Source organism: Apus apus, chromosome 5 (genome assembly GCF_020740795.1).
Source record: "Apus apus isolate bApuApu2 chromosome 5, bApuApu2.pri.cur, whole genome shotgun sequence".
Lineage (NCBI taxonomy): Eukaryota > Metazoa > Chordata > Aves > Apodiformes > Apodidae > Apus > Apus apus.
Window position 1 is genome coordinate 24483983 of NC_067286.1, and position 23994 is coordinate 24507976.

At 38.5% G+C, this 23994-nt stretch overlaps 1 protein-coding gene across 1 annotated transcript; it reads left to right on the plus strand.

Moving 5' to 3' along the window:
• The first annotated feature begins 306 nt into the window (after window positions 1-306).
• Window positions 307-20354, plus strand: SPI1 (Spi-1 proto-oncogene). The gene is made up of 5 exons (XM_051622494.1): window positions 307-656; window positions 7089-7182; window positions 14419-14606; window positions 18651-18807; window positions 19502-20354. The coding sequence occupies exons 1-5, from the start codon at window positions 612-614 to the stop codon at window positions 19816-19818; spliced, it is 801 nt and encodes a 266-aa protein (XP_051478454.1). The 5' UTR covers window positions 307-611; the 3' UTR covers window positions 19819-20354.
• The last annotated feature ends 3640 nt before the right edge of the window (window positions 20355-23994 follow it).

Consider the following 23994-nt stretch of genomic DNA (forward strand, 5'->3'; position numbering starts at 1 on the left):
CAAGTGTCTGCCACCGCACTGTCCTCACAGAAGTTGTCAGGGCTGTGTATGTTATATTATGAAACCAGAGAGCAGCACCATCGTTATGGTTCACCTACAGTGGGAAGCACATAGCCTTCCACAGAGCACTGCACCCATATGCTTGTTTATTGGTGGCAGGCCCAGGCTCTGGGCTGCTGATTGTACAGTGAGCACCTGCCCATGGCAGATCTGGCTCGGGGCAGACTTCCTGTTGCAGCGCTGCAGCTCCCTGAAATGAGATTTATGCAAACTGGCTACAAGCTGTGATGTCACAGCGCACTGATAGACCCAAGGGCTATCTCCCTGCTACAGACATTTGGTAAAATCAGGAACTTCACATACAACTCAGGAAGAAGTTCACCTCAGAACCTATTAGGGAGAACTATGAAAACTTGTTAGGGTCCTTCTCCTATCCTGAGATCCGTCACTGCCAAGTGACTTCACAGAGTCCAAGGCTCTCTTTTTCTTTCTTTTTTTTTTCCTTTTTTTTTTTTTTCTCTTTATTTTTGTTTCATGTGATTTTTTTTCAAGTCAGTTATTCTGGATGTTTGAAAACTGAATTAAGAAAAACCCACTCAGAAGTTGGCTGAATGTTGCAAGCCTGCAAAATGGAAGGATTTCCCCTCATTCCCCCTGTGAGTATATGGGGTTTATTCCTAATATGGATCATTGGGCTCAGTAGCAAAAGACAAAGTAAATCAGGTTTTATTACTTGAGAAAACTTGTGTTTGGGTCTGTATTTGTAATGCCAGGAAGTTGGGCTTAGGTCAATACGTAAAGCCAGTGACAACATGGCAATTAATGGCAAATTAACATTTCCTCTCTAAACTTGTATCTGATTTTGAACTCCATTTGTTTTCACAGATTAAATGCGTGGTATTCATGTACATTATGTTTATAGCAAGTCAGTAATTTTATTTTTTTTTTCAGTGTCAGCTTTGTGATAAAAGGCCGAGTCTTTCGTCAGGTTGTAATTCTTAATAATCTGGAGTCTCAGTTTATGTACTTAGTATATGTATTTAACTATCTGTCTATCAGTCTGTGAGAGAAGAGCTGTTGAATGCTGTTGATTTTAGGTATTGCAGCTTTTAGGACTCTGTGCTCTTTGCAAGGATGTCATTTTAGTTTCTAACTTCAGCTTCTCTTGAACTGAATTCTCTTGAATTCACCTACAATGAAAAAGCAATTGGTGAATGAGGGAAAAAAAACCCACTGCTCTTAATCGGGTCTTTCTGTGTTTTCTCTGAGTTACAAATTTTTCTGTATGTTTATGAGGCTGTTTATATGATTTACCTCTGAAGCATTGTTACACTGCTGTAATCTATTTGATGGTGAGTTCAGAAATTATTATTCATGAAGAATGTAATGTCTCTAACATGTTGTTCAGAAACAGCCCTTAAGGGGAAAAATCTCTAAGCAGAATGGCTAAAAGAGGCCCAAACTGGAGAAATGTCAGCTGAAGTGTTTTACTTGGCTTTTTATGCAGTAGATGATTTATGGTAATTGCTATACATGTTCAGAAAACAGAAGGAGACAGTGCAGATCCAAGAGTCCTTTTAACAAAACTTGTATCAAGTTCTCTCTTTGTCTTGTCCCATCTAACATGGCTAAAGACGTTTCCGTATCTTCCACCCCCAAAAATGGCCCTTGGATTTCCTTTCACGTTTGGTATCCAACTTGACTGAAAAAATAGGTCTTCTTTTTGGGATACCCTTTATTCTTGCAGTTCATCATCAGTGTCCCTGAAATCCCTTATCTACCCAGAGGGTGAGAAGGTCCTAAAAATCTTTTTCTTACGTAACCAAGTTGCCCAGTAGATCTACTGTAAATGCGTCAGTATGGAAATGTGAAAAGAAACAGAAAATGAAAAAAGCACTCACAGATTTTGCAATATGTTACTTGTTTGGCTTAAAAAAGAATTAAAAAGAAAAACAAACCTTGTCCTCAACTACTCCAGAAACCAGCATTTCCATTAAAAAAAAACAACAACAAACTAATGGTTAATTTTGTCTCATTCACTCATATCCACATTTTCTGGAATATTTTTTTTGCATTGAATTTCAGTGCATATGTTGAATAAATGGAGAGGAAAATCTAACACAGTCTGGGCCACATTCTAATTTCTGATGCAGTTAATGTTCTGGCTGAACTCTGTTCAGATGAATGATACAACAAGCACTGAAAATACAGTTATGTTTTACAGGAACGCTTGAGAGAGCAATTTGGTTTTTATTTTTGTCATTAAAATCCTCCGTCCATAATAATTTTGTGGTTTGTACTTTGAAAATTCTTTTAAGTGCACTTTGAGCACTGCCAGGTAGAGCCCCGCATGGCATTGTTATAAATGTCTGTGCCTCCTGGTACTTTTTCAGAGGGGAGACATGGGCCAGTTTTTAGGCAGGGGTTTCTGTGAAGCAATACTTCCCTCCTCTGCCCCTCCTCTGTCAGTTGAGGGTGGGTCAGTAACTGCCTTCCTCTTCACTATGCGAGGGGACTCAACCTTTGTTTGGAAAATGCTGCTCAAATGCTTAGGGTACCGCACTTTTCTCTGAAGATTACAAATTTTGCATGGAAAAGTTCTTCAAACTGGGCCCATGCCTTCCAGTGCATGGTAGAATCAAGTTGTGCTACTGGGCGAAAAACTATTAAGTCAAACAACTTTGCCTAAAGAGGGCCCCAGTTAAATGTGAATCCCTGAGTAGCCACCTGTAGAAATCACAGCTGTGAAGGGAAGTATAATTGTAGGAGAGAGAAAATGTCCCACACAAGTGTTCTATTCCACTTAACTGAGTTGCCAGCATTGTCTAGGGAGGCTGGCCCAAGGGGTGATCATGCTAATATTTTTACTCATCTTTTTTGAAATACTTAAATAGCCACTTTTTTCCAAGGAAAAACAGTTAATTTTAGCCTTAAAACTTGTCTCAGCAGTTTCATTGGAAACTGTGTACAGTATTTCTGAATCACATGCCAGTGAATAGTTATGTCAGGATTAAAAAAGATCAGCATTTAGTGAATTTACAATCACCTGGAATTGTCTAAAAAATTCTTAGTAAAACCAAGAATTTTCAGATTGCTATTCAGTTGAGTCCCTGGTATCTCTCTTAACCTATGCCAGCCAAGCTTTCTTCAAGTAGTTTTGTGGATTTTCCCTCCATTTTCAGGGCAAAGAAGGCAGATAGACACAACTCTCTATTTATAAAAGTATTGTTTGTTGACCTCTTGCTTGAGGTTGCAATATGGTTTTAGCTGGCATACTGCACCTCGTGGCATGTAGGAAAGGAGATACTAACTTCAGACCACAGCTATGAGTTGCTAACAAAGCCCTCTGTCACTCTCTTACGTGAAAACAATTGCTAGAACAAATGGCCATTGACATCAGTTATATATTAAAGTGGAACACAAGCCATTCTTTACTTTTTGTCAGGAGAAACAAAGCAGTTCAGTGTTATGGAAGTACAATTAGTAAGGTGATGAAATGAGTGTGTGGGTGGGGAGGTTCCAGAGAAGGATGGGGCAACTGAATAAAGATTGGTACAAGAGCCAACAGCAGAACATGGTGAAACCTCTTCTAACTAGAGAAAAAGCTTTTAGTTTCTCTAATTAATAGAGGAAAATATCACACCTTCCTACAGGATAATCAGAGAGAACCCATGCTGTACTGTCTCCTTTGACCACCATCTGATTAGGGTTATGATATATAAACTTGTAAATATTTAATATACTTCTTCCTATATTAGTTATTGTACCCTTGGTGCAGTGGTGCTATTTCAAGTCCTTTGAAGGGAGGGATTAGTCCAACTTGCATGAGTTAACAAGGATGTACACATACATATTTTATCAAATGGATCACTGAGCAGAAAACAAATTCAAGACAGAAAGTTCCCACAGTCCATAAGAAAGAGATTTAAGTCCCAGACTTTCAAAACAGACTGTGTAAAAAATCAATTATCTGTGTAAAAGCAGACTGTTTTTCAAATGGTGAGTATCTGCAACTTGCTCTGCAGTCAACCAGATCTTTAAATATTAAGAAAAGAACTTATTTTAAGAGTTTATTTTACACATTTTCCTTCAGCTCTGGTCATTCAACACACATCTGAACTTGTAAAAAATAGCTTTTGAATGGTAGAAATACTTAATTCTCAGCTCTTAGATTGTGAGACACTATTGCCTGTCACAGCAGATTGCACTGAAATGGGGGAGTTTGGAAAATCCCAGGGAAGAAGGGACAACAATACAAGATCACAACTAAGAAAAGTCAAACCTTCTTTCTCATGCCTAACGTATGTGCTGTTTATCTACTTCTGGACCGATGCTTAGCCTTCCTGCCAGGCTATACTTCTATAAAGATGTGAGTGATAGAGCTTTCCTTGTAGTAGTGGAAATTCTATACATAGCAAAATAAGCCTAGATTGACAGGACACCAATTGTTTTGGGTTTTTTATTGTTTGTTGTTGGGGTTTTTTAAATTGTTTACTTTGGGCTAAATATTTATCAGAGCTACAAACTTTGAAGCTCTTAGATATTGAAACATTTTATAATCTCAGTCAGTTTCTAGCATTTTAGTTGAACAGAAACAGATTTTTCTTTCAAACTATATATATTTATATGGCTTTTTAAACCTCAATTTCTCCCAACTAGCATGATGTGCAGTTTCCATTTGGAAGTTGAGGTCTCTCCTGTCACAGAATATGAATGCTTTCCTTTCAGTTATGACAAATTAACAATTCTGATTATGAAGGCAAAAACTTCATACATTCTTCAGGTTGATATGATTTAACAGGAAGCATATATTTATGGAAAGGAAATGGAGGAGTGGGATTAATTAATTGGCAAAGACAGTGAAAAGCAGAAACTCCATTCAGAACATTATCCTGAAAAAATCAAAACACAGTATTGTTACCTTTCCTGTCAGAGATCTGGGTAAACCATGGTTCTAAGGAAGGGGGATGAGTGAATGTATATGACCATTCACGGTTAGAGAGAACACAAAGAAAATATGTAGAGGAAATCCAGAAGCATCAGAGAGAATCCATGCTGCACTCTCCTTTGAGCACCCTTCTGAAATCTGGAAAATAGGTTATACTTCTCATTAAAACTCTGTGTAGATGAAGGGCAATTCTGCTGAAATTGTTCTGATTCAGAATGGGAGAGTGCACCTACATCCTCTGGAGGCCAAAAATAAAAGGAGTTCCTTCGCTGGTATGCCTGCTGTGGATACAATTAAATGATGATTTGATCCTTTTACTTAGTCTTTCCCTTAGATTGTTTTTATTGTGGGTTATCAACTGCTCAAGATTACCCCAAAACAATTATCCACCACTATGGATTATACTGGGAGCTGACAGCCAAGCAATGGATTTGCTCCTGAGGCTTTGAATATTCCATGGATCTGATGTCCAATTAGTGTGTATTCTGGAAGTCGTGGAGTCTTAGGCAATCTTACCAGTGCATTTTAATATGATATGCTAATACAGAACACAGCTGCTGGTCCACCAAGGTCCAAAGAAATTTCTAAAAAGTATTTTCTATTTTTTTTTGTGTGTTCTAACATCTCAATCCTCTGATAAGTCTCTCTTTTTCTTGACCTAATGTCTTCAATGTAATCACAAATATCCCTAGAAGAGGACAATATTTAAAACCCCAAATTCAATCAGAATGAACTAAAGGAGTTAATGAGAAGAATTAAAGCATAGTTTTAGACAGCAATGGTAACTGATGTAGTTTTCACCAGAAAAAAAAAAAATTAAAAAAATCCTTTTGCTTATCTACGACCTCCATCTGGATCTTAGTGGCAGCTGCTGCCTTAGGTTTCATGTTCTTGAGTAGTCTAGAGAAGGAAAAAAAAAAAGCAGCTTGTCTGCATTTCTGGCATGCTGTCACCATAGCCTAAGCTTACAAAATGCTGGTGTTCCCAAAATGAGACAGATTTATGGAAGGAGTTAAGGGTTTGACTCATACAGATAAGCATATGAACCTATAAACATATGAACATCAAAAATATGTACATCATGTAACTTATATTGTTTTAAATATTTGTCCTTTTCTCTTAAGTTAGTTATAGAAATAATTTCCTTGCAGAACAAAAAGCAAGAAGGTGTTTGAGTTCAACATTGCTACATTGAGTTCCACTGTTGACAGTGTAAGACTATGTTCAGATTGGAAGAAAATATTGTAACAGACTTAACTGGACATAAATTTAGCAAAGCCCAATGAAGGACACTGCCTCGATCTAACCCTTCATTCTGGAAAAGGATAGAACCAAATGTGAAGCAACACAACAGTACAGAATTAATAATGAACAGACCACCTTTACTGAAACAACATATATTAAACAGCATTAACATTGGAGTGCTGGGCATGGAGAGAAAGACCAGTGGGAAAGTTATCCTGTGTCACCTGTTTTAAGATAGAGAGGACTTTACTTCTACAGCTAAACATCCAATAGGTCACAACTCAGTATCTATCCCACATTTGGTCTTCTCTGTGCATACTTAACAGCCCTGTGCAGCTGATTAGAACCATCAAACATTTACAGTTCACCTTGGATAAAAACTGAGGAAGAAAATGTTTTTATACCCTCTGTCAATGTCATTACCCTCTTACAAACTGCCACCACTTAGCGAGACCTCCTAGAAACACTCAGGATAAAATGCCTAGGTGAGAAAAGTTTGTGCTTTCTCTTTTGTGTACAGGAGAATAAATAATAAATGTCTGCTATCACCAAATAAAAAGTTTCTCTCCTATGCTGGTGTGATGGTATCTTGGCTTGGGCCTGATGTCCAAGGCCTCTCTAAGTAGTTTCAGGGCAGCATTTCAAGAACTTGTGTAATACCACAGGACAAGTTCTGCTATACAGACTGGGTCTAAGGAGATAGATTATTTTTTTTGCAAACCAGGGTTGGTGTCAAGCATTTCATTCCTGATGATTCAACAAGAACTTGAAGCCTTCCCCTGTTTTCTCTAGGCAGTATAAAATGTGTTGGCATGTCCCCTTCACTAATTATATGAATAATTTTGGAGGGATTTGTGTAAGCTTACAGTTCTAAAAATTCCTCTTCTCTTTGCAGCCCTCTGAAGATATTGTACCCTATGAGTCAGACCTCTACCGACAGCCCCATGACTATTACCAATATCTCAACAGTGATGGAGAGAGTCATGGTGGTAAGTTAAAAAATATCGCCTTGAAGCATAAAGTCTCATGGGGTACTAAAGGAAGAAACTTAAGGCATTCAGGAAAAAAAACAACCATGTTGCTGTGATCTATAATGTATATGGTCATACTTCCAAATCAGAAACCAAGAATATTTTATTCTGCTTAATGGCACTGTTCCAACCCAGCAACTGCAACACAGTTTCTCTGAAAGAGAATTTTGGAAAGCACTGAGTGATGCAAGGAGCTTCTAGGACATTCAGTGTATTGCCAGGAAGGTGGGATCTCATGGTCTTCATCCTTCATTATCTTCACTGTGTTTTTACTTTCATCTGCAGATCAATAGCACTCTGCTTGTTTCAGAAATCTTTGAGGACATGCATTTACAAGAATGTATTTCTCTTCATGTGTGCTCATCTTCAATTCCTTTTTGGCTTAGGTGCTAGACACCTTATTTTTGCCTTCATTTTGATTATGTTTCTTTGGTGTTTGGCCTTTTAAAACTCCAGATATTTCTCTCTTTCTTTTGATCTCTTTTGCATGCTGCCACACCTAGCTTTAACTTTCACTCTTCCACCAGTACACCCAAGTACTTCCTCTCTCTAAATTTACGTAAAACTTCCTTGTAGCTGTATGTAAACTTAGCTCATTATAAAATTACTGTATGGTTATTTATTGCTTCAATTTATGTATGTGATTTCAAAGTTTTGTTGTCTTTATATTTTCATGTTGTCTGGGCACTAAACTCTAAATGAATGCAGAGGGGAGAGTCTTGCTCTGTGGATTTTCTCTCTGGTGCAATACAATGGTCCATCAACACCACCCTGGAAATATCAGTCAATATTGACTCAGGAAGGAAAAGCACCGTTCTACTGTATCATTCGTGGCAGTCCCTTCAGATCCTGGAGTTTCCCTAAAAGACTCCCACTGATATAGCAATGAGACCCATCACTGCTTAATTTAAGACATCTAACAAGTTCACAGCGTAGCACTGTTTTAGCTATGGCAACAGAAGCGACCTTAAGGGACAGCAAGTTACAGAATAGGATTGTTCTGAGCATTTAACTGAAAAAGATTCCTACCTAAATTTGTTCTCTACTTTGCATTCAGGTAACACCAATGATACTCTTAATGCCTGGAGACAAAGAATTAATTCAAGTTTCAGAAATTATCTCATGGCATCTGTCAAAGCACATTAATCAAACCCAGCAAATTCCACATGGAAATTCAGGGTTTTTACATTATAACCTGTACCTGTTTACACACCTGTAAAATGAGGACAATGTTTATTATCTCAAAAGGCAATTGTGACAATTAAACAATAAATATAAAAATGACATGTAGGAAAAAGCACTGGGAAATAACTTTTCTGTCATTAAATCTAGGCTACCTCAAGCAACAACATCCTTTTATCTTTCATAAACTTATAATCCCATCTGGTTTATTGCCCATTTTTCTTTGGAAGGCTGTTCCTAAGCTACACTGCTCAGATCATTAACATATTTTTACTCATCATAATGGTCACAACAAAAATTCAAAAGTCACCCAGATGGGTTACAGCCTAAGTAGTACCTAAACACCCATTTTGAACAGAAATTTGTCTCTTCCTAAACTCGTGTTGCACTTGTCCTAAACACAAAAAGAAACATTGTTCAATATTTTAACTCCTACAATAAGTGGTTATGGTAATCCCAGCCTACAATAACATTTTTATTTATGAAAGCACCTGTAACGTAGTTGGTTGTGTCTAAATATCTATTATACCCTATACTTCCATGAATTGCTCACAGTCTCAAGGAGCAATGAACAACCAGAGAATACAAGAATACAAACTAATACATTTTCCTTCTTTCCTATAAACATTGACAAACCCAAATTTGGCTGTCATTTTATTAACAAGTTTGTTAGAAGTAGTAGGTTTTGCAAACAGCTGTGCGGAAGAGCAGGGAAGGGAAATACATGTTCAGAACAATGTGGATAAAAGTACAGTGATTGAAAAATGGTGGGGAAAATAATAAATAGCCATCTCATATAAACTATACTAGTACCCAGAAAGGTTAGACCACGTGATCCTTGAGGTCCCTTCCAACCTGGCATTCTGTGATTCTATGAAATAATAAATAAGTGCTGCAGTGACAGAAGTGAGGTGAAATCGCTGAGAACACGATTAAATAGAAAAAATGAAGAAATAAGTAGGACAGAATTGTGAGAGCGGAGTTCAGCTTGAGGTATAGTGAGATCTCTGGTAATACATACAAAATAATTTGCAGGTCTACTCAGTACCACTATGGACCTCAAAGTAAAGCTACTAGGTAAAACAAAGGGGTACTACAAGACAGAATAATACTTCTGACTTATGCTGATAATGGACAGCTAAAGAAATAGCTCAGGCGTCAGACTCTCTCACTGCCAGTACATTAATTTTGTGAAGGGGAAATGGCAATATCTTAAGCTGTAAATCCGTGATTACTGACACTTTTTTAGAACATAATGCTGAAGGCAACCCTCACTTCATGTTTAAATGATTGGTAGTACGGTACACACAACAGTGTGTCACTAATTTAATATATAGGAGATCATTGCCAATACGTGAACAGTAAATTTAACAAGGAAAAACACAGCATATGTTCATCACAACGTGCATTGTTTGAATTTGTGTGGTATACTGTATTTTAACTATTTTGTAAATACTGTAATAAACAGACACAGTCATGCGGGGCAGAAACTACTTCAAGTGGTCATGTATTAGCCCATCACCCTGCTCTGAGCTTGTATGCTAGTTAAGTCTGCAAATGTAATACAGCAGATTTTGTAACACTAACGCAATCTTAGTAATTACAAAATTCCACTGCAGCTTTGTCTCTAAGTTATTACTAAACATTATTGGTTTAGTAAAAATCACTTTTTGTATGAGTCTGAATGCTGACCCTTGTTCACTAGCCTCAAGGAACTTACTAGGTTTCATGATGTGGGATTTTATTTTCACCCCACCTCCTAGAGTAACATGATAATTTAAGAATCTCAGCTTCAATTTTTTTTTTAGGATTTTAGCCCACAAAGAAGTGGAGGAAAGTCCAAACATGTGAACCTTAGTCTTACATGCTATAAGGAAAATAGAAAGAACTCCAAACTTCACTAAAAAATCCCCTCACTCCAAAGCCATTCTCATGATTTGCTGGGGTCTGACTCACAGGTTTTCAAACATTTGGTATTATTAAAATTGTGAAGTCTGTAAAGTGAGAACTAATGAGATCCTACTGTCATTACAGATAAGACTGCTGCACTGCCAAGGAACACAGCATTTCACTCAACAGAGAGCTATTCTGTAGGGAATCAAGACATTCATTTTCCAATGTCCTTCAGTATTTTTCTTACTCTCCATGCTTTTTTTCTTGGCTTTAGTTTTTCAGATGAGCAAAACACAGTGGGAATACCTAAGCTTTCAAGTGTGGCTCTGTGTAAGAAACCCTCTCTTAGTTCAAAATGAATTGGAAAATCTGTAGAGCCCAGATCAGAACCACCCAGAGACACTAGCTCAGGGCTCACAAGTACAGCCATGTCCTCACTGCCATCTCCTCAGCCTGGGCAGAGCACTGTGCTGACAGAGCTGTCATGTTTCCGCTTCAGGAGCTGGCTCATGAATTTCTGCGTGGTGCAGATTTAGCCAGTTACTCTACTTCATAATAAATACCTTCCTTAAACCTGTTTAGTATTCTAACTACTGGTTCTAACATTATTCACCTATTAAAACAGAGGCAAAGTAATTTATGTTGGTCAGAAGATGACTGAGAAAGTTCAGTTATGTTTGCTCACATGTAGAGCAAGAATCCATGGTGAATGTTAACCCAATGCCTTGAGCTCCACTGTTGCTTCCCAACTGGCTAACATCCTCTCTGTCATGGCAGGGAGTTTAGAATTCATCATTGTCCTTCCTCTAACCTTTCATTACATACAAGACCAAAACAAACATTATATCCATGTCTCTATAAGAGAGAATTTTTTTCACATCCTCTTTCACTTCACATGAAATTTCTCATAATGACTCCATTGTGTAGCTATAGCTTGACTTTTAATCACATTTGGCTTTACCCAAATAATAGACACTTTCCATTTCTAGATTTTTTTCTCTCCTTTCTTTTTTCTTCTTTCCATCTTTTATAAGAAAAGAGCAGAATTGCTATGCATTACTGACATAAAACTAACAAAGTACATGGAAGTAAATAGCTGCTGATAACTCTAGAAACTGCAGACACAGATACTTAAAATTTTTAATGTATTTTCATGTGCAATAACTTAGCCAGGATGGCTAACTGCAGAGGAGCTTGTGGAGACTGAATTTGGAATTTATTTCTTAAAGTAACTAAAACAACATTCTTTTTCCTAAGCATCGTTGTGAAAGTATACCTAATTTGGAAAAAAATATCAACTTTTTCTCCTGTCACAGCTTGAATATTTGGACATAAGTTTGTGCTGAAGTAATTTCTGATGTAGATTTATTTTGTAACGTATTAGTATTATGTGGTCACTGCAAGTCCCTAAATGCTGTGCTATTAGTACTGTTCTATTATAGTATTTTTACAGCAGCACCTAATTCCATAAAAAAGGAATTAAGTCATGAGTAGGCTAAATATTACATAGTTATTAACATGAATATGCATAAATAATGTTTCATAGGTTAATTTATTTGCTAAGAAAGAGTTTAAAAGAACAGTTCTGGAAGCAGCAGGTACCTTGTCATAGGCTCCAAAAAACTGCAAGGTATCTTGAAGAATATAAATGACTGCTGATAAAAATATATTTAAGCAGAATCAAAAGTAGGTCACTTAGAGCATGCACAAATACTCACGGCTATACAGGCTGGAAATGTACTGTTCTTTCTTGACCACCATAGTTACTACTAGTAAGTCACTGACAGCCCCAGAGACTTTTGCTTGGGCTTTGTCATCCTCACCATTATGCATTGATCTCATTTGCTGTAGTGGAGCATCAAAGACAATGGGCCTTTGACAATATGCCTTGCCATCTGACAGAGGTCTTTCAGCACAAGGAGCAATGTATCCTCAACAATTTATTATACAGGGCTGCCCATGGTATATAAGGCCTCAATGGTTGGCTCTACTTAGAGAAATCTGCAGTAATTTAACAAACATGAGTTAGTGTGGCTCAGTCTTCCAACTAAACAAAAAAGGTTCAGATTAAAAGTGCCCAAAGCCTCCTACCAGGACACAGCCTTAGAAAACCTGTGGATTCAAACTCACATGCACTGCCATTTCCTGGCTTGGAGCAGATGGGAATGTAAAAGCACCTGGGGGTTTGCATCCATAAATAACCCACTTTTTTTTTTACTGGAGAAAACAACATATTTCTCTAGCACTACAACATGAAGAAGTGCTACTGTGCATTGTAATGATAACTGTGGGCTATAAAATCCACACATAGTGCTATAAAACAAAGCAAAGGAATTACCAAGTAATGCAGCAAATCCCCAGATGCTTTTATAAGCTCCTTTCCATCCCTGTCACATGCAGTGGTATGGTTTACCCATGAACCAGAAAAGCAGGAAGACCAAAAAAGTAAGCACTCGTGTGGTAAATGGTCTGATAGAGCCTCCAAATAATTATTTCTAGAGTCCTGGGCCATGAAAGCAGCTAGAAGAGCTAACAGTTTCTCAGGTACATTATGTTTGGTACAAGCGTATCACTGAGTTCCCTCTAAAGGAGGAGTCACTATCCCAGATTTCAAATCATCAGTGAGATTAGACCTGATGTTTGAAACATAATGAGGAGATAGAAGCTAAGAGAAAGAATGTAACTGGTATTTAAGAAAAAAACATATTGACAGCACATTTGTATCCAGATCATATCATACATAATAGCATCATACTGCAAAACAAGACAGTTGCTCTTCTATAAATGCAGTACAACTTCACCTGGAGCAACATGCTCAGTTCTGTCCATTGCATTATTGGAAGTATGTCAGCAGCTGGGAGAAGTGCACAAGTATGACTGCAGGGGTGAAGATACTGATTGATATTGAAAGACTAAGATCTAAATACATACTGCTGGGTTATGTGAGAATTTGGAGTAGATTATAAGGGTAGATGATAGCAACCTGAAAGACGTGAAGAGTAGGACAGCAATTATTTATAGTAATACAAGGGAAGAAAACTCCGAACAGTAAGACAGAAATTAGAACTACTGCACTGAATATCAAAAAGACATTTCAGCCATGCATAAAATGATACATGAAAAGTTAAACTATGGAAGATTAGTTCTTAGCTCAGTCAGAGCAGAGGATGGGATGTTGACTTTGATTTTAAAAAACAGAGTGCCCACAAATGTGCATATTTATGCATGCTGCTACTGTATGTAAGAGAGAAATGCTTCATGTTTCCTCTATCAGATTTTAAATTTTGTGCAGCAAATACAAAATTCTAAACATTTTGGAGGCTTATATTGAACTAAAAAAACAGAGTGACATGGCATTTAATTTCAAAAACAAATGAATCAGGAATCAGGCTAGTGGTTATCTGACTACTTTTTTATATATTTGAAAAAAATAGAAATTATCACAGAAATTTCAAACATACTAAAGAAAGAGATAAAAAAGGTAGAGAAAGAGTCTGCATCAAAATTTAACCTCACTGTAAACACTGCTGCAACAGTTTATGCTTTTACTCTCCAGTACTGGTACTGAAAAATGTATGAAATAGCAATAAGGTTATGGGAAATATCTAGCAAAATGCAGTGCCTTTTCTCCAGCATTCCTGAAATTTTGCTATCAGATTAAAATAAAGAGTGAAGATATCTGCAGAATAATCTGTAAATTTTCTCCATCTCCTCATTTTCATGCCATGAGGAAGAGTGTAATGAAAACATGACAATATGTAAACCAGTAGAATTTGTTGCCTCAAGAATAAAAATGTAAGATAACAATCTCCTCTTGAGAAAGGTGCCAGCATTAACGTCTTTTCCATATTTTGCTAAATTATGATTGAAATCCATCTCTCCAGGAGTATTCTAAGTAATTCTGATTAAAGTAGCCTAAGTATTACTTTTGAGCAACAGGTTATTATGAGATTAGGAAAAGAAACTTTGCAGGGATCTGTATAGATTGTCAGAGACAGACAGGGACAGTGTTGAGAGCACAGGAAGGACAGTGACAGGCATAGGAACCAATAAAAGACAGGTAAATGCTGTGCTTTATCATCTTCTAATGACAGACAATCTGTTATTTATTTTCGTTAGATCATTACTGGGATTACCATCCACACCACATGCACAGTGAGTTTGAGGCCTTTGGAGACAATCACTTCACGGAACTGCAGAGTGTGCAGCCTCCCCAGCTGCAGCAGCTCTACAGGCACATGGAGATTGAGCAAATGCATGTATTGGATTCCGCAATCCCAACGACACATATTGGACTCAACCATCAGGTATGGTTACCAACCCTTGCTCTGAATTTAGGATGATAGGTAAGGGTAAGAAAAATAATGCATCAAGGAATGTGTACTCTTACATGAAACAGTTTTGCTGAAGTAATTATACAAGTTGTTGCACAAGCACTTGATTTAAAACTCTTCATTCTCAAGACAAAGCATTTTTTTTAATCTGGATAACAAGGAGTCACCTTCCTCAAACTGTCCTAAAAAGATAATGACATTTCGTGGAGGTTTTTGGAATTTCAAAATGTCATTTAATATGGAATGAAAATCAACTGGTTTAAATTCTGCAGAGGAACTGGACCTGAGTAACTATGCATTGTCATAGCAGGGGTATCCATGATTACTGGAAAGTATCCTGAGTCTCAAAGTTTTAAACATTCCCAAGAAACCCTGACAATTTTACATGACCTTTGCAAGAAATGTTAACAAAGACAAATCAACAGAGTGAAACAGGCTGAGGAAAACCTACTGATTTTTACCTGAAAGTAATTAAGTCACAGGCTAAGACATGGTGTCTTGTCTTTCTCTGCTAGATTTTACACTAAGCCAGTCATAAAATCACAGAATCATGGAATGGTTTGTGTTGGAAGAGACTGTAAAGATTATCTAGTTCCAACCCTCCTGCCATGGACTGAGACACCTCCAGTAGATCAAAACCCCATCCAACCTGGCCTTGAATGCTTCCAGGGAGAGGGCATCCACAACTTCCCTGGCAAACCTGTTGCATTGTCTCACCACCCACCCAGTAAAGAATTTCCTCGTGCCCTGGAAAAAAAGGATACTCCATTGTGCAGCAAAGATAGTCACCAAAGTGCCAGTGAATTCCCACTAAAGCTGAATAGATAAGGTACTGCAAAGATACTAAGCAAAGTGGGTGTGGAGATCACTTTTAACTCCTGATGCTACAAGAATATGCCCAAAGTCACTGCTGGGAGCAATAAGAAAGCTGCGTGGTCTTGTGCTGAGGAGTTTCCCCAGGCAGGCAAGCTACACACAATGTGCTGAGTACCAGACAGGGTAGGACTGAGGTTAGAGAAAAAAAATGTTTGCTGATCACAGTGCTGTACATAACAGTGCCAGTGCTGAAGTTTTGTGAGTGGAGACACTCCATGTGCATGCATGGAGTGGTCATTTTGGGCTTCTTTGTTCAAAGCAAACTGAAATTTTAAAGAAACGCTGTATTAATCAAAATCAAGGAAAAAAAATGAGTGAATAAGTTAACACTGTCAACAGGAAACTGCATGACTGCAAGCCATCAAACTTCTCATCTACTACTCATAAAAAAAGTCAGGAATAGAATATAAGATGTAGATACAAACAAAGATTTAGGAACAGAAAGTTACAAATACAAAAAAATGCTTCATGGAACAGCAGTCTGTGGGAAGCTTCAAGTCGTTACAGTTGCTCTCTGCAACTGCTAATGCGCAACGGCCAACCTTTACCTCCAACCAAAGGCGAAGAATAAAAATTAGACCCTTTCTGGGCGTCTCTGGAAGCATAACCAGAAAACAAGAGAGGGAGCTTCTGCTTATTCCACTTCATTCTACTCAGTTATCATCTGTCGCTTCAGGACAAATGGCAGAGAATTACTTTTGTTGCAACTTCCAATAAAGAGCACTGGTGCTCTCTCTGCCCTACTCCATGGCCAGCTGCAGAAGATGTTAGTAGGTGGAATTCACCACTACCCTCCTCTTCCTTACCAGCTGGGGATCTTTTTTTTTTTACTTCAACCTACAGTAGTTCATGCAAGTGGTACTTGGCATGCTCTGAGGTTCAGACTCTGGTCTGTCTCAGCCACAGTCCTAGGCAACACATACTATTATTCAAAGCATTTTCAAAGAAACAGAAGCAGGAAGCTTTAATCCTACATTGAATTTACTAACTACACCCATGCTTGTCATGCAATATCAGAGTTACAGTTATCAAATAAAGGAAGAACATACAAAGATATTCTCTAATTTTCTGTTGATACCACATGATTTTGTGAAATCAAATTTGAGGCTCAAGCTTTTCTTGGGCAAGATTTCTTTAAGAAGTGTTGTTAGCCTGCCAACAGGTGGCCTCACAAACAATACATTAATAAAAGAATGATGGAAAAGTCTGGAAAACTGTGAAGAGCTTAAGAAAGAGGAAAATCTCAAATGGATGCCACAGATTCTGAGACAACAGTAGAATATGGGAAGTATCTAGCAGTTTCTTAAGCTTTCTTTCTCTAGAACTGTAGAATTAACCTGGCTCTTCCGAACACACTAGCAGGTCCTCTGTGACTCTGTGTAACAAAGCTGTGTGACCTACGCTGAGCGTCAGGCACAAAGTAAGTGTAAGCAAAAATGGAGTGGACAGGAAAAGTGGGGACAAAGAAAATGGGGGCAGCAGGGAGGAAGCTTGCTCAACTCCCCAGGTTGGCCTTTGCAATTCCCTTTGCTCATGAGACACTGTCCCCCTCCCTTCTCAACAGCACTCTCCCACTGTCCCACTCAGTCCCAGAGGAGCGGTTTCTTTACTCTCACACCACCTCACAATGTGCTCCAGGGTTTCCACAACCTTTTTCTCTGCAGGGGCACCAATCTCTGTTCTCCTCCCATGTCAGACATTGTCCCACCTCCTTATTCCCCTTCCCCCATGGCACTGTCTCTCCCTTCCTTCCTACCCCTGAGGCCACAGCTTTCTTAACTGTAAAAAGCTAAAGGTGACTCTGACAGGAAGCTTACACACACTCTTACCCAATCCTGGCCTTCCTGCCAGATTGGCTCCAGCCAATCTGCCAACTCATTAACCGCCAGCTGCTGCACCCCAAAACCAGCCCTTGGCACACTCCTTATTGGGACATTCTAAGCTGGTGCAAAAGTCATCTGAAAAGCACCACTTGGCAAAGCCCAACATGGGGTGGGTGGTGTGACTCACAAAGGGAACACTCACACCCCAGTGCAGTGCCTCTGGTCCCCTGGAAAGGGAATCAGGCTCAAGACATTCTTTCTTGGTGGAGGGAAAGAAGAGCACTTCAAAAGGAGCTCACCTTCCAGGACTGTTGATCTGGTTCATTTAATGAAAACCACATGCTGTAGGCTGCTGGGTTTGGGAGATGTTGGGTGGATTTTTTTAATGTAGGAATGTGGCTCTTACTCCCTGTACCTCAGACTGATCTGTTTCTCATTCTTAAATAAGAAGCTGCAATAATTCATGGCAACTGGTCGCAATCCCTAACAAACCAGACCGCAACCAAGAATTTACAGAGCTGAGGTATATTCCATGCTGCTCTTGACAAGACCTCTATATAAGGGCAAGAGAATTGAGTAAAAAAACTGGCTTGCTAGCTTTGCAGATGAGAAATCCCCATTAATGGGGAATTTTCAGAGCGCCAACATGATGTACCCTTTATCTTAGTGCTAAGGCTATTCCCCTTCTCACGGGGGAAATTCAGGACAGGAAGCTGACAGATCCATAAAACTCCATTTGCAGTGCTGGATGAAGTTCTGTAGGGATTCACCACTGTCAGAAGGTACTGTGCCTAAGAAAGGAAGAGGACAACAGAGCCAAAGCCAGTTAAAGCAGCCATGCTAGGGCAGAACTGTTCAGCTCTTTCAAATCTAAAGAGTAGTTCCAGAAAGTCTGTGTTAGTAAAAAAGTTGTTCTGAAAAGCTGTTTTACACTGGGGTTATTCAACAGGGATCAGAAACTCATTAGGAAGAATGCCAGCTTTGGAGAAGTATGGGGGAAGAGGGATAACATCACTTGCACAGGATGTAACATGCGGGAAAGTTCTGACTGTGACAACCTTATATTCCTCCTTCCCTCTTGTAAAGATGCATATTTGTACATGTACAAGCATTGACGTTTAGCTTGAACTGTTTCTTGATTGCATAGTATTGATTATAAACATCAACAACTGAGTTACTCAGTATTGCCCTAAACAATCTAATTTATTTCTTACTTTCTAACCCCCTTTTCTCTGTCACTCTCTTGTTTTTCTTTTTTATTTTCAATGCCCCACTCTCTATCACTACCTGCCCCCTCTACTACTCTTTTCTCCCAAAGGTGTCCTATTTGCCCCGGATGTGCCTACAGTACTCCTCTCCACCACAACCCAGTTCTGATGAGGAGGACATAGAGAGGCAGAGCCCCCCATTGGAGGTATCAGATGGGGAGACTGATGGTGTGGACCCTGGGCCTGGAATTATGCATGGAGAAACAGGTCAGTGAAGACAGAGGGACTTTGTCAAGCTCTCTGCTGAGCAGCTGTTACTTTACCATGATGATAATGAATAAAACCATAGAACTGCTGGGCTAGTATTTTATCCCACTGCCAAAGCTTCACTTTCCCTGTCTCCTTGCACTCTCCCATCCTCTGAATCTTCTATGACCATATCTCATATCTCATTTCTTCACATCCTCCCACTTTCTCCTTCTGTGTTGCCTATTTAGGCTTCCTGAATGGAAATGGCGTTTGCCTTTTCTACTCCTGTTTCCATTAACTGATGGGGAAACCAAGGGAAGAAGGTCAATGAACTGATTTTGAAAAATATTTAGCTCTGTTTGCTCACTACCTGAAAGTCAGGTTCTGTATAACCTGCCCAAATTACCTTCAGATTAGTTTCAAATTAGCAATGTTTTTCAGCTAGCTTCACATTAGCAAATTAATTTCAAAACAAGGGTTTGTCCTTCAAAATTTATTATTCTTGTGTTTTCTTTGTGGTACCTCAATCCACATGATGTCCTCACAGCGTGGCACTGTTTACTGTTATAAAATTTGCAAACTGAAGAAGCTGCATGACTGACAAGCTGGCTGAAACAAAACAGTTATATGAATTATAGAGTTCTGCTGTTTCACTGGGAACTACACACTAGTACTAATGCACCACTGCCTTTCTTCTCTGACTCTCACACAGGCAGCAAGAAAAAGATACGTCTGTATCAATTCCTTCTGGACCTTCTTCGCAGTGGAGACATGAAGGACAGCATCTGGTGGGTGGACAAGGAAAAAGGCACTTTCCAGTTCTCCTCCAAACACAAAGAAGCATTGGCACATCGCTGGGGCATCCAGAAAGGCAACCGCAAGAAAATGACCTACCAGAAGATGGCACGGGCTTTGAGAAACTATGGCAAGACAGGGGAGGTCAAGAAAGTCAAGAAGAAGCTGACCTACCAGTTTAGTGGAGAGGTGATGGGAAGGGGGGTCACTGATAGGAAGCATTATCCTCACTGAGGCCATGGGACCCTAAGCAAGAAAAATATTAAGACCTCCTGGCTGAATACCAGCAGAGGAGATGGACGCATCTTTCTCTTTGCTTCCTGTGCCCCCTTCTCTGCCTTTAAAGGGCCTTTTACCATCAGATGTTTCTGGTACGAATTCCCTTCTTCAGCATCTGAGAATCTTAAACGTGACCGAATTCTTTGCTTCCACCCTACAAGTTGGACAGAGTTGGGAAATTTAAACAGTGTACAAATATATTATTGTCAGGAAAGATTTTTTTTTTTTTGATTGTATTGTAACTAAGGAATACAACTGATGAAGTTTTGCCTTCAAATGTGGTGCTGTGTCATTCCCAGTGACACTGCATTAGCTTACAGCTTTCAGACTAGCATTAATATACAGGCTCTGCCGCAGCTCTCAAAGCTAGAGAGAAGTTTGCAGATCTTGGAATGATACTCGTTCTTTTAAATAGTAATAACATGTACATATTTAATAAAATTTGATATAATAAAGTTCTGGTGTTTGCATAATAAATGATTACTTCACAAGCAAATCGCATGTGCATTCAATTACACAGATACAGCTCATGTGTGGTACCTGAACAAAATGCACACTGGCTTATAGGGCCTTATCCATCTGTCACTATTTACCTGAAAACACCATCAACATTATCAAACTAAGTAACAAAGACAATGGGAGAGATACATTACTGTGAACAAGACTACAGTACTGAAGCAAATTTTAACATACGTATGTTTATCTGTCATTATTTTTTCTGCCAGTTGAGTAACTTCTATTCACTTATACCAAGAATGGCATTTATAGCTCTATCCGGTTTAGAATATAACAATTAACAATGTTACTTTGTGGTTTCATTCATTTTCCTGCTCCTGTTCTTTCCTCTTGCTTGCTTGCTTGCTTCCACGGTGATATCTTGATTTTAGCTTATGAGCCTTTCTGGGAAATAAGCTGCATTTAATTGTGTCTTTGTGGAATTCTAGTACAAAAGGTTTTCAAGCTTTTAACTGGGGATTTTAGTCCCTGCTGTAAAACAAACAGTAACTAATAACAACTGCATTGTATGGATAACACTCAAAATGCAAATTAAAAGATAATTCGAGACCTGAGTTCTAATGGTAAAGATACCCAGTACATCTAAACACAGGAAAGAAAACCAAAGTCAACCGACACCAAGATAAATAGTGTTTTAACTTTTAACATTATTTAACATAGCTCACAGATCAAGCAATCAGAAATCAGAAAATATCATAATGAATCTCCCAAATTAGATGAGGTGAAATAAGATAGGTCTAGAATGAAGATATTTTTTTAACAGTATTAAAATTTAGTAGAATATGCCAAATGTGACAGTTTGCAAGTTGTAACTAACTAGTAACTAACTAAACTGAAACTTTTCAGAACTTGCTCCTCACTGAAACCAGAAATAGCTGAAAGTGATGAGCTGCTTATAGACCTGAGCTCTCAAAATAATATCTAAGTCAGTTTTATCTACACTAACAATTTTGCTGTGGAAGTGAAAGGTCTGGTGATGTCACTGGGCAACAGTGTCTCCTTGGAGCTAAAAAGAAAGAAGCTCCTGATTAAAAAAAAAAAATCACAATGTAGTTCTTCCCAATTCTTCTTCCTAGTTCATGAACATGATAAATACATCAGATAATGCCAGAAATCAACTGAATGTTGAAAGTGGGTGCGGGCTTCAGAATTTTTCTATGCAAGACAAGGATAGTAAATAGAAATTATCTTTCAGTCTTCCAAAAAAAATCTTGCAACCCAACTTTTACTACTGTTCTTTAAGGATTATGTATAGTATCCTCGTCCAATATTTTTTCATTCAATCAGGGTTAGGATATGTCAGATCTATAAAACAACTTAAGAAGCTTTTTCTAAAATTATACTATAAGAATTCACTTTCTGATGGACACAATACTAAATTAGACTCATATAAACTCCATCTGCATCTATATTGCAATTGTAGGATGGCAGCTGAAGACACTGAAGGTAGCTCTTGGAAGACAACACTGAACACTGAGGTAGGGTTTCTTCAGTGCTGAGCTAGAAACTCAGAACTTTTCTGCTTGGTACTGGTGATGAATCTCTACCTCTGATTTAGAACTAGAAAGAAATAGAAGACAGCTGCTCTCATCAGACTTGCAGGCTTGATATTCAAGAAAACCAGAAGATTAATTTCTCTCTTCATAAAAATATCTGTATCATAAGCACAGCTTGAAAAGCAGAACTGGTCATTCATATGACATGATAATTTGGAGAAGAAGGATCGTTTCCTCTCACAGAAAACTACGATGACTGAAAAGAGCTAACTGGTGAGCTAGTTGTAGAGATGTTTATGATACTACAAAAACAGTTTTAAACTTGTCAAGACTTCTTAGATCTCAGAAACCTAGTTTTCAATTTTCCTAGCAACTCTTGCATAGAAGACAATTAGATGCTTGAATAATATTACAAGATTAAAATAATCATTCAAACAGAAACAACAAGAATCTTTAAATGACTGATTTGAGCACTGCATTGCTATAAAATATTATTTCAGAGCAGCTTTATATTTGAATTCTGAATTTTGCATTTTACACTGGTTTTGGTCATAATTATCATGGAAATGGAAGCATCTGAGGAAAAATATTTCTGGTAACAGTATTGTCTTATAATTAAAACATTTTACAAATACTATTGAATATACTTTAACAAGCAGATTTACAATTCTCTTTGTCTCCAAAGTTGAAATATTTTTCTCTTCCTCTTATTGATGCTTTGAAATACTGTTTCTAAAAATATTCACCCCCCATCTGTTTCTGGTTAGGTTTTTCATCTGTGGCATAAAGAATCTGAAATCATGTGTTGCAGCTGTGAAGGAGACCCAATTATGATGCTTCTCTGCCACAGTACCGTTTGTATCTCATACAATCAAACTGGTCTGGCTAGTAGGCTCTCTAATCAAGATAAATTATTGCCATTCAGTTGCACTTTCAAGCAGAAGATCTTTGGCTTTTTAGAGAAAGATGCCAAAATTAATGTGACAACATCACTGTTCCAGGAAAATTACAGAGAAGCAAGCATTCTACTTTCACTGAAAATCGTCAAGTACCAGACAGGCATATATGCTGCAGAAAGGTAGGCTGGGTCATTATCTCAAGAGATGGCCTATGATTAGCATAAGTTTTTGGAACATTTTACAGCCTACTGCTGTTAGAGACCATCAATCCTCTGTCAAAGTGAGCATTCATGCTACAGCTGTATATTCAACTTACATGTGACCTTTGCAGCCTGCTTGAATAAAAAAAATTACACAATCTTTATTAACTGCTGACTAGTTCCTAATCAGTTCTTGTGGAAAGATATTATCCAGAAAACTATTGCTGATCTAAATTCAAAACACTGAACTTCGTACAGTATTCTAGACTCCCTCCAGCCATACATCAGAGGTGCAGAAGGTAGAACAGGCTGTACAGAGGGATAATCTGTATAATAATAACAATAAATAATAAATTTACAGAGCATATATTTTTAATTCTACCTAGTCAAAGGGAATTTTAAACATTTCTAGATCTGAGTTCCTACTCGCCAACATCAGACAGAACTTCAGTTAAAGATGCTATCATTTGGTTTTGCCTGACAGTCTACATTTATCAAATCATAGAATTGTAGAATGGTTAAGGTTGGAAGGGACCTTAAAGACCATCAGGTTCCAACATCCCTGCTATAAGCATGGACACCTCACACTAGACAAGGCTGCATGAGGCCTCATCTAACCTGGCCTTAAACACCTCCAGGGAGGGGGCATCAACAACTTTCCTAGGCAGCCTATTCCAGTACCTTACTACCCTCATAGTGAATAATTTCTTCCTTATGTCTAACCTAAATCTACCCTCTTCCAGTTTAAAGCCATTTCCCCTTGTCCTATCACTGCCCTCTCTGCTGAAAAGCCCCTCCCCAGCTTTCCTGTAGCCCCTTCAGGTACTGGAAGGCCGCTATAAGGTCTGCCTGGAGCCTTCTCTTCTCCAGGCTGAATAGCCCCAATTCCCTCAGCCTGTCTTCACAGCAGAGGTGCTCCAGCTCTTTGATCATCTTCATGGCCCTTCTCTGGACCCTCTCCAACAGCTCCATTGTCTTTCCTGTGCTGAGGGTTCCAGAGCTGTATGCAGTACATACCAC

What these genes read in the sequence shown, in the direction of transcription:
- SPI1 (XM_051622494.1), top strand. Translation starts at nt 612, where the DNA reads ATGTTGCAAGCCTGCAAAATGGAAGGATTTCCCCTCATTCCCCCT. An exon ending in GATTTCCCCTCATTCCCCCT is followed by an intron (nt 657 to 7,088) that starts GTGAGTATATGG and finishes TTCTCTTTGCAG; the next exon opens with CCCTCTGAAGATATTGTACC. An exon ending in TGATGGAGAGAGTCATGGTG is followed by an intron (nt 7,183 to 14,418) that starts GTAAGTTAAAAA and finishes TATTTTCGTTAG; the next exon opens with ATCATTACTGGGATTACCAT.